Source organism: Aptenodytes forsteri, unplaced genomic scaffold, assembly GCF_000699145.1.
Source record: "Aptenodytes forsteri isolate BGI_AS27 unplaced genomic scaffold, ASM69914v1 Scaffold5, whole genome shotgun sequence".
NCBI classification, from domain to species: Eukaryota; Metazoa; Chordata; class Aves; order Sphenisciformes; family Spheniscidae; genus Aptenodytes; species Aptenodytes forsteri.
The window spans coordinates 1,748,224-1,759,041 of record NW_008795672.1 but is presented as its reverse complement, the minus strand read 5'-3'; the positions used below and the strand labels follow the sequence as shown (position 1 = coordinate 1,759,041).

Genomic DNA, 10,818 nt, shown 5'->3' with positions numbered 1-10,818 from the left:
TCAAATATGCCCATGCTATTCATAGTTCTATGTTTACAGACTGGGGCAACCCTATGTCCATGTTTCTCCTAACACATCGTCTTTTTCTCTTGGAGCCATTACTGTGGCTGAATTTAAAATTCTGGCCCTTTCTCCAAGATTTCTGGACATCAAGCAAACAGGCACAGCTCCACAGTGCAGCGAGTTAGTTTAAACACACATGTGGCAGTGGGATGTACACTGTAGTCTTCCCAGTATACCAACTGCACATATACAGGACATCCATATAGCAGTTTCTAGAAACAGAATCATGGCAACTAATCCTACTCACAGATCTAACAGACTGTTTAAATGGTATGATCAGCACTGTGGCAGTGGAAGGCAAAGTTAAACATGTTTTTAACATAGCTTAGTTTGACATTTCGCATACTTGGGTCACTTGTAGGGCAGCTCACTCATGAACTTTTAATCCAGCTTCAAAACTCAATGCAGATAAAAATTCTTTTAAGTTCTCGTAGATTTGGAGTAGCTCCGCATTCAACCATATCCTGTTCTTGACAGATAAAAAGCCTGTACCATGATGCTGCAATGTAATCACAAATACACATGCATGATCGAGACCATCAAAGACATTTACGCACTTACTTAGTTCTTATAACTCTCTATAAAAAACTCACACACTTCTTAAATCAATAACATTTATTTCCATTAAACCAAGACAAATTTTCAAAATTAATACAAGATAAAAATTCAAGGTCGTTGGCAAGGGGAAAAAAGATAGACTGCATATCATATATGTTATTTTTAAATGCTCAAAAATATTTTTGAATAAAACAATACTGGCACGTAGAACTGGCACTTTCCCACAGAACAAAACCAGCGGAATTTTCCCTTCTCTCCTAGTCAGTAGTTCTATGAAAACTAAACACACATACATGCAGCCTGCAACTTTCATAGCAAAGTTTACCATGGGAATTTGGAACAATCCTCTATCAGAAGTCACAAAATTGTAGCAAAACACTTATTCTACTGCATTTTTGTACCCGGTGGATTTTATAATACTCCCTCTTTCAACCGACAACAATCAGCCTTCCAATGTTTACAGTAAGTGCTTAAAACTGCATTACTACTTGCAAACATGCCTGAGGCATTAATAAAGCCTTATTTATTTGATACAGATTAAAGCACTCTTGCAAAATTACCGCTCCTGCCCGAAATCCAAGCCACTGAAATCCACAGTTTTGCCTGTTGGTTTCATTGGGCTCCGAATTTGCTATAGCATTGGACAAAACACACAACAAACAACATTCATTTATAATTGTTTCAATAAAAATCTTCCACCTTGAAAGCAGTATTTTCAAGTATTGCTATCCTAGTCTTCTAACGCCTATTGAAAATCCTCAAGAAACAAGACAAACAAAAAGAGCCTGATGGGAGAGAAGAGTGCATTTAAACTCCCTCTCCTTACCCCACCCCACCCTCCCACCCAGGATCTTGCTGACTTAATTCCAAACTCGCTATTTATTGTACAGCCGTGGCCTGGAATAAGCTTTCCCTGAGCACTCTTTCTACCTGTTTCAAAAAGTCAGAATGTGTTTACTTGAATTCAGCCATTATTATTGCATTATTGCCATTTTCTTTGCTAATATGTGACATATTTTCTAGGCAAGTTATTTCATTTTGGTAGCCCTGGATTTTACACGTAGACAAACTTGTATTCTATTGCTCCAAATACAGAACTTGAAAGTGCATCTGACTTCTAAACAGTATTATTCAGGCAGGTTTCAGAAAGTAACTAGACCCAAAAGATCTACATGCACAAATCTTCATAATGATTCATCTCCATTGAAAGACGCAGAATTTATAGCATATCTGCTCGGAAATCTAGTGGCATAGCATCATTAAGAGAGAGAACTGCTTTGCATCCTAAAGTCTGGATATTAGAAGGGAACTAAACACCATATTGTGCAAGAGGAGTCAGATATGGAATGGGAGTGAGTATTAATTTCACATACAAGTCAAGCAAGCGTTTCACGTGCAAGATGCAATACTGCATCATCGTGGCATTTATATAATCTTTGGAGGTCTAGTCTCTGCCTGCTACCCACCTTCACACGAATGGGAGTTGTGTGACACACAGAAGGAAGCCTCAGAACTGCATTAAAATTTTGCTTAAACTAGTCTAAGTCACAGATATTGTCACGCACTTTAAATGCAAATCCCCAGAGGACTGACCTAAAATGTACCATGAAATACTACACAATATAAATACTCTAGGCGACTTGTGTTAAATGCTGCTGACTGTACTCAGAATTCAGTAGTCTTGCTTTTTCCTTTTCAGTATTTCTAGCATACTAAAAGGCATATTTATGTCTTCCCCCATAAATACAGTTAATCTAATAATTTAACTTTGTAGATTTATAAAATATTTTCTATGCAACTTAACACAATAGCCTAAAAAAGCAATTAAATTTAAGAAATAGTATATTTACAATTAAAATAAGTACAGACCTTATTGGATTTGCATTCATTTATCGCACAAAATAATTTACAAGGCTTAAAGTAATAAATAAGTCACTGGAAAGCTTTCAGAGGTGTGCGTTCTCCGTACGTCAGAGCGGAGTACAGTTTCAGGAAGCAGTAACGTATTCTGGCTAAAGTTTTTTCATGAGTCCTTATGTTGGACGGCCTTGACCAAAACGGGATTTTGACCTGGATTAAGAACACATAAGAAACAGATGAATGTTATTACTGCTAGAATTTTAAATTATTGTCCAGCCAGCTCTCTAGTACAGTATTTGTTTGAAATTACTTTCATGTTAAAGTGTCTTCTGAGAGAAGAGGAGGGGGGAAAAAAAAATTCTCACTCAAAATCTATTATTGAGAAAGTTGCGTTTCTGCCAGGATACCTGTACCCACAAACTACATATTCATACAAAGGTAGGCAGCTGAAAGAACTGTGATGTCAAATATCTTCTTTTGAAATCACTAATTCTACAGAGAGAAAGTCACATGCATTTTTTTTGACAGAAATTAGACCTGTGAGAAATTCCTCTGACAACGTATCTGAAGCTTCCAGCCCAGCCTGTCCCTTAAAAGTTGGTCAGCAGCTCCACTATAAGCTTCAGCTCAAGAGGCTCACCTGCTGGCCAGATTATGACCCGTTCTAGGCTCTACAACTGCACATGGTGTCCCAGCTTCTCAGTTCATTTTTGTTTTATCCATTTAAGGCGTAGAAGACCAATATGCAGTAATGTAGGTTTTTGGTGTGGGGGGCTTTTTGGTTTTGTTTTTGGAAGGAGGCCAAAGAATAGGCTAAAGAATCTTGGCTAACAATTTTCCAGTTATCCGTAATTTCGCAAAAAATTATACTGGAGCAGCAGTCAACCTTCCAACATAGAAGCTATATAGCAGTTCTTCCAGCATGGCTAAAAGAGTTTCATTCTCTCAGCTCTAGTTTAGTTTGACAAAGGAAGCTTTCACACCATATATGGTTAACCTGCTGGAAGGGATGCCGATTCAAAAAAAAGTATGTGACACGAGGCATGCTTTTCTTTAAACACCCACCCCCCACCTGAAATCCATGTTCTGCTTTTTCCTTTTATTTTGAAATCTTACCTGGCAATCTTCTCGGCATTGTTTTGTCGTGCACTGACCTGCGCTGAGGCCTTTATCTGAGCTTCAAGTCTAGAATAAATGCCTCCTGCATACTGGAATCCAGAAAAAAAAAAATCATGTTTTGACATTATTCCAATTTAATCAGTGTCTCTTCATAAAAATCACTAATATTCAGCACAACCTATGGCATACTTTGTTTCATGATCACAACCCAGTACTGAAACCTTTTAAACCCATCCTATTTTCCATGCCCAGTTTTTAAAGGCAGTGAACTTTAAATATTATTTTAAACTATTTTCCCCAAAAAATCATGCTTGGAACAAAATGAAGATTGATAAAATTCAGTTCTTTAGCTTAAGTACTGAATAGATGGTATTTTCATTTGCGTTACATATTTTTGTTGCCAAGGCTCGCTTCAATTCTGTAAACGCTACGTTGAGACAGGACAAATCTTACTTCTTTGCTGTCTTTTGACTTGACTCGATCAAGGTCTCCCAGTCTCATTTTTATTAAGTGCCCTGTAATCTCAGACATTCTTCTCTGATCTGTCAAAAATAAGAAAAAAATACTTAGAACAGAGGTTTTCCTTGCTACTCAATACAAAGAGAGAAGAATTAGACGCACGCTTTAGTGATATTCTATTTGTAAAATTAGCTTTCTTTTCAGCTCATATAAAAATCTTGAACAACCAAGATCCTAGATCCTGATGCTTAATGTAGCTTCAGCGGTGTTCTTGGCAGATACCAGAATCAGCCTGAGGCATTAGAGAGATATCAAAATCTATGGGAATGGTTTTGAGGCAGAGCTTTTCAAAACAGCAAAAAATGCACAAGAATCTCAGGAGAGGACAAACATGGAACAAATGAATATAATTCTGAATATTTTTAGTCAGAAAGACTGGGAGAGAGATAGAAGTGAATGTTTATCTCTATCTGCACAGACAACAAATGGCACAGGGATGCAGGAAAAATTATTCACATACTTATACAGTCATCAGATGACACAACTATAATCTCTGTAGGTAATGTGCTGACATTCCAAATAAAGAACATAAACCACGCTAACATACGCTTATAATGCATTTTTTCTTTCTCCTGCAAACTTTGAACTCCTTTCCAATATTTTCCAAGACAGTAGGCCCAATGCTGCCCCTTTATTTTTCAGTCTGTGTGCAAGACTACAATCTATAGTTTTATATGGTGAATTTTCTTTCCATTTTCCTACCACAAACATTTTTTTCTCCTGTAGAATAGATGAGATTGCTAATAAATGCCAGTCAAATCCTAAAGTAACATTTTCAGAAGGAGTTCCTAGCTGTATGAATATTTTTGTACAGTTTGGAAGAGTCTGAGCTTGCTGCGTGGTTTGGATACAGCTGATTACTAACGATTAGCCTAGTTGAAATCTGTTCTCTTCCAAATGAGGAGCAACTATTAAAAAAAAAACCACACAACAACAACACAAAAACCCCACTGCTACATCTGAGATTAAATTCAACCTAAAGGTTTCTAAGTAGCTATATTTTAGGAGATTAGCCATTTCTTATATGAAAGTATAATTTTCTTTGCATAATATTAACTTTATGAAAGCTAACTCATGCAAGAACGGACCATCTTCTCTTTGAGCATCTTGGTTGAATCTTAGTGACCTGGAGGCATCCCATTTGTTCTGCTGCATACTCACACTGGTTAGAAAAGAAAGATGCACACAATGTTATCAGTAACAGATTACAAAAAGGGATATACTACAGCATGTTCTCAAGAACTTTGAAAATTACTTACATGAACGGAGATGCATCTCGGGAACTTGACTATCAAAGAAAGAAAACCACATTAAGTATGTTTTAAGATCAAGTCCAAAACTTAAGAGAATTCCACATTATTCAACCCAACCAGAGAGGCTGGTTTCACAGCTCTGATTTTACCTTGTCAGATGGCTTCTCCTTTTTCTGAACGCTAGGTGAAGAAATCACTTTCTTCGGGTGCTTGTAGGATTTCTTTAATTTCTCCTTTCTTCCTGCTAATTAAAGAAATACCTACTAACACCATCACAGATATTTGGAATTTCTACACAGCTATGAAAGAGTTTTTTCCCTTTATTCCTTTACAAACAGAATAAACGAACAGGCTATTTTCCCTTTGTTAGTGTTGAAGGCATGCTAATACACACAGATTACTCAAATGCTTTTGTATTACACGTGTACAGGAACTCAAGTACATATTTAAAATGCAGAGTGGTTACACGTAACTGCATAAGTTTTCTATTGTAAAATTAAAAGCAAGTGCACATAGAAGCTACATCTTTGACCACATTAATTCAATCAACAAGCTCTGAGTGATATCAGACCAAACAAGTTTAAAATCAAACTACAAAAATTTTCATGCCTTTTTATTTTTTTCTTAAACGTACTGGTGCACTCCAATCCCTTTGAGTCAAGACAAAAAGAACAAAGAACTGCCTCTGTTCAAATGGCTCATTACTAGGGCAGAAAGGAGAAGTTGCTTTTTGGCTTTTCATGTTCCTAAACCCCTTATCATATTTAAGAAACCAAAAACAAAAATCCTTTTAGATCACAGAGCTTATCTTCTATGCAGACACAATTCTAGCCATGTTCACTAGTCATTTCCCTATGTAACCAGAAAAAAATTTTGGGGGGGAAGCATGCAAAAGTATAGTCGTGTAGCTATCGCCTTTTCTTGCAATGTTTATCTACAAGAAACTTCATAAAAAAAAATTTGATAGTCTTTCCTGCAAAATACACCCTTGGTCAACTTTGAGGACATCTCAGACACGAATAGTTGCAGCTTTCCTCATTTGCCAGTGATTTTTGATGACACCAAACAATGGGTCAATTTGTACCTAAACACAGAAAAACTAGAAATAAAATTCAAGTAACATTATTTTTTATTTTAAAAATGCCTAATGTTTAAAATTTGCTTACATACGAATTCAGCTGCCTTGAATCCCTATCTCTAAATTCCAGGGAGGATGACTGTAGAGACTTGTTGTACCTGGTTTCCTGCATACTTCTTCTTCATCCCCCACTTCATCCTCAGTGACCTCTGAGCCAGTGGTATACTCCTCTTCTTCAGATAACAATGACTGCTGTTTCTAATCAACAGGAGGAGAGTGCCACAGATTATAAGTGAGGCTTGATTCCTATCAAATGATACATTAAATCTGTCTTGAAGGAGTTGTCTTCAAATCTAGCTCCATATCTTAGTGACATAACCGTGTGCACAGTTAGGTCTGAGAACATGATTCTCAAATATTGAGAAAGTAATTTCAAATCTTTGCTCAGAATGTTTTGATAAATATTTTTTTTTATGTTTCTTCCAAGCGGTCAAACATTGTAAGAGATGCCCAGAGAGACTGTAGAATCTGTATCTTCAGAGATTTGACTGGATATGAGCCTCAGCAAAGTGATATAGCTTTGAATCTAACTTTGAAGGTGGCCCTGCTTTGAGACTGGGAGGAAATATGTAAGATGACTACCAGAGATCCCTTTCAACCTATATTATCGTATGCTTCAGTGTTTAGTATCCAATGTATTGCTGGCTATATTATTTTTCTAATTAATAAGAAAAGTTATGTTATCGTAGCAAATATCTGAGCTAGCCATGTAATCGCAGAATGCAGGAAACTACAAGTTTACTTACGGTTCTATTGAGGCTTGCTGCATCTTGCAAACTGCCTGAAATTGCTGAGATAGTAATTACATACCACAAAGCACGCATACTGCAGTGCACTACAAGTACACACAGACTCTGTACACCAGGGTTAACTGCATTAATAATTTATTGCAAGTTGGTCTGGAATATCTGGTTGGGTTTTCTGTGAACTCACCCTAATACCTAAAACATTTTTTTTCCTTCCATCTCCTGTACATCATCATAAACCACTGGCTCCAATATTGCAATAGATAGGGTCACGATGACTAGGGGTCACAGTGACTAGTTCCTAACTGATCAGCACAGCATAGTGAAAATATTAAGGAACGTGATGTTTAGATTGTTTTAATATATACAAATAACTTTTAAAATAAGTGATAGAGTGCCTAGTAATCCATGAGAAATGATGAAGCCCAAAACGGACTGCAAGTTCAAAAAGTTTGCAACAGGAACAGTCTTAATATAGGACACTAGAAACATCACACTCCAACACAAATCATCAAGAGTGACAGAAGTAAATTGCCGCTCTCTAGCATTTACATTTAAAAAATAGTAAATCGTGACATTCTATGCTGCTGAAGAACAACTCCCCATCCTCTGTGTTTGACTAGGTCCCCAACCCTGATAAAAACTTTTTGCCATGAAGCAGCAGCATAAAGAAGACATGAAGCATCTCAGACAAGCCATCAAAGAGAGACACACTCAAAAACGATGATTTTGATGATTTACATATCTGTCAGCCTAATGAACTATTAAGAACTGATGTGTGCATTGCTGGTCTATTGTTTGTTGTCATTTATAAAAACATTTAAAAGGAATTTTTAACATTTCTTCAAGCCAAAGTAGTACTTCACACATGCTTCATGCTTTCTTGTAAAAATTGTTGCTATACTGCAACCTCCAAACTAAAGCAAAAGAAAATACATTTTCCTCAACATTAACTAGAAAATGAGACAAAAATCAAAGCTAGATATCTGCCAGTGCAGAAGAGCAAGCATTTAAAATTATGAACAAAATATTTTACTAACCAGCTGTAAAGTCCAGTTCTTCAGAGAAAGAAACTGTAGTCACAAAAAGAGAAAGGCATATAAGTTAAAGAACTAATAATAATCAGAAATAAAAAAAAAGAGTGGAATTCTAAAAATAGGAGTGGTATGTTATAGTACAGCAATCTACGCTGATAACTCCTACAAGGCTTACTCTCATCTTTAACTAGACATTTTGGTGGAATGACTAAGTGTGCAAACAGGTTGTGAACTATTAATTGATGAAATGCCGTGAATTCATAATCATGTTTTAATTTGACTAACCTTAGCACTACAAATATTTACAGCTGATTTTAATCAAAAAAGCAGTCCAGGACCAGGGGGGGTGGGGGGAGCGGGCAGTTATGTACCAGATTGTTATGGATTTTAAATTTAATAGCCTCCCACATTTGTTGCGGGAGAGCTTCTGACACTCTGTTTGAAATTCTCAAGGAATCAGCAGCATCACGCTACCATCAGGATCCTTGAGTTACCAGAAGTTCCACAATGGGTGCAGAACTTTAAAAAAACTTATCTTTGCATGAACGCTCTCTAAACCAGAGGTAATGTTATAAACAGTCTCCTTAAACTTGGCTTAGAAAGTATCTCTGTTGACCTGACATACGCGTAGTGACATACATGCACCATAGCTCAGGAAAGTAAAATCTTCCACATCCTGAGGGGGGGAATTAAAAAACCAAACAAAAGCAAACACACACACTCAAAAAAACCCAAAACCACAACCCAAGTTACTGTTCTGCATTTAGGGGCTTGTAAAAGTCATGGGGACATACCCAGCTACATCAGCAGACAAAATGAAGGCAGCAATTATTTAAATATTTGCCACGTGACGTATTTTAAACTATGACTGGATCCTTAAATATCATCAGTTTAAGAATGGCGCGGAAAGCACAGACATACGGGGAATTGCCTCTGATATACAGAAATATTTCCGGCAGACATGGTAAAAGTTTTGCCTTTTCACCAACCAGGTATTTTGTACCTATGCTAGCCTATGCGATCCTGCAATGCTCAGCAGTGCACTTCTGCCTCCAACACCACATGGGTTTTGTTTTTATTAAAAGTTGTCTAATGAATTCTTCAAAGTACCCTTGTAAAAATCTTCATTATCAGAACAAAGAGGGGAAAAAACCTTAGCAGTCACTCACAGCATTGATTTCTCCGGTTTTGGGACCCCATGGCGTATTTGGTTCTACAAGCACATCACATTCAATGCCTTTTTCATCACAGAGCCCAATACCAGAGTCACTTAAAGAGAAAGATGTGAAACAAAAATAAATTTTTCTATTTTGTAACTTTAGAATCAGTCTCTCTTTACTCATCATGTACCAAAAGAAGACAGACCTCCAAGTCAGCTACATAATATTTTGATAACAATCCATTAAAATATAAAGATAGGCGTGCTGATGGGGGTCAAATGACTAAACGTCTGCTTGAAATATAAAAGGAAAAAGTACTTGTTCTTCTCTTCCCAATTTCCAACTAAACAATAAAAAATAAGTTACCTTTAAAAAGGCCTATGTCACCCATTTTAAAATGGGAGAGAAGTCAAACATAACGTGCACACGTGTTAAGTGTTGAAGGCTAAGTTATTTCAGTAACACAATACAATGTCCTTACCTATTCTCATCCTTAGTGAAAGGAACAACAATAACACCTCTATGATGAAGCAGATCATTCAATATTTTAGTAGTCTGAGATGGCAAAGCATCCCCATCTTCATTTCGTGAAGGTAAGTCAACCATGTGATCCCTCACTTCACAGCCCTGCGATACATATACACAAAAGATCAAATACTTGAGTTAGTGGGAAGAACCGATTTCAGTAAGTACAATAACAAAAGTTCAGCTTTTGAACTTTTGTGTCCCAAGGTCCTAGCCTGCCTTGGGACACTGCAACAATTTACAATCCTTATTTTGGAAAGGATCTAGTTTCGTAACACACTGTCACGCAGGTCAACCAATTGACAGTCCCCCAAAGGCGCCAATAAACATCCCGCCAAGATTTCAACTCCTCATGAAGGCAAATTAAGTACTCATGGACTTCCCAGGTTTTGTCTCTGAAAAAGCAAACGGTCAGGCTGCATACAGAGTCAGAACTCTGGTTTGAGCCTGCCACCAGAAAGGTGAGGTGGAGAAGGAGCAGAACAACATATGCTCCACTGGTGAAAAGTCTACAGAAGAGTTTAGAACAGGAAGGATACAACATCGGACAATCGTTACTAAATTCAGAACATGACAGAAGAGCCTGTGTTCTTTCACAACATCCTAAACTTACTAATAACAAAGAATTACAGCTTGATTCATTCTCAAGCTCCATATACTGCAAATTTATAAGCTAAGATAAATATCAAGCCTTTTAGAAATCAGGAGAACCATAAGACAGAGGAAAACCCAATACCCAGACTAGAAGAAATCAAAATATGCACAGGCAAACAAGTTTAGTCATATTGCAGTTTTCTGTCTTTAAAGTAATATGTTGTGCAACAGAAGCAAGTACTGCCA

The 10,818-nt window shown here is 37.0% G+C and overlaps 1 protein-coding gene across 1 annotated transcript in view; it reads right to left on the bottom strand.

The window, feature by feature from the left end:
- Nucleotides 1–2,628: 2,628 nt before the first annotated feature.
- Nucleotides 2,629–10,818, bottom strand: part of KIAA1841 (KIAA1841 ortholog) — a 21,666-nt gene continuing 13,476 nt past the window's right edge. Inside the window, exons 9-19 of the mRNA XM_019472913.1 lie at nucleotides 10,250–10,373; nucleotides 9,935–10,083; nucleotides 9,463–9,562; nucleotides 8,297–8,329; nucleotides 6,609–6,708; nucleotides 5,522–5,613; nucleotides 5,379–5,407; nucleotides 5,208–5,281; nucleotides 4,054–4,142; nucleotides 3,598–3,689; nucleotides 2,629–2,691 (exon numbers count right to left, since the gene is read on the bottom strand). Coding sequence (XP_019328458.1) covers nucleotides 2,655–2,691; nucleotides 3,598–3,689; nucleotides 4,054–4,142; nucleotides 5,208–5,281; nucleotides 5,379–5,407; nucleotides 5,522–5,613; nucleotides 6,609–6,708; nucleotides 8,297–8,329; nucleotides 9,463–9,562; nucleotides 9,935–10,083; nucleotides 10,250–10,373 — 919 coding nt within the window. The 3' untranslated portion in view covers nucleotides 2,629–2,654. The remainder of the gene's footprint in view (nucleotides 2,692–3,597; nucleotides 3,690–4,053; nucleotides 4,143–5,207; nucleotides 5,282–5,378; nucleotides 5,408–5,521; nucleotides 5,614–6,608; nucleotides 6,709–8,296; nucleotides 8,330–9,462; nucleotides 9,563–9,934; nucleotides 10,084–10,249; nucleotides 10,374–10,818) is intronic.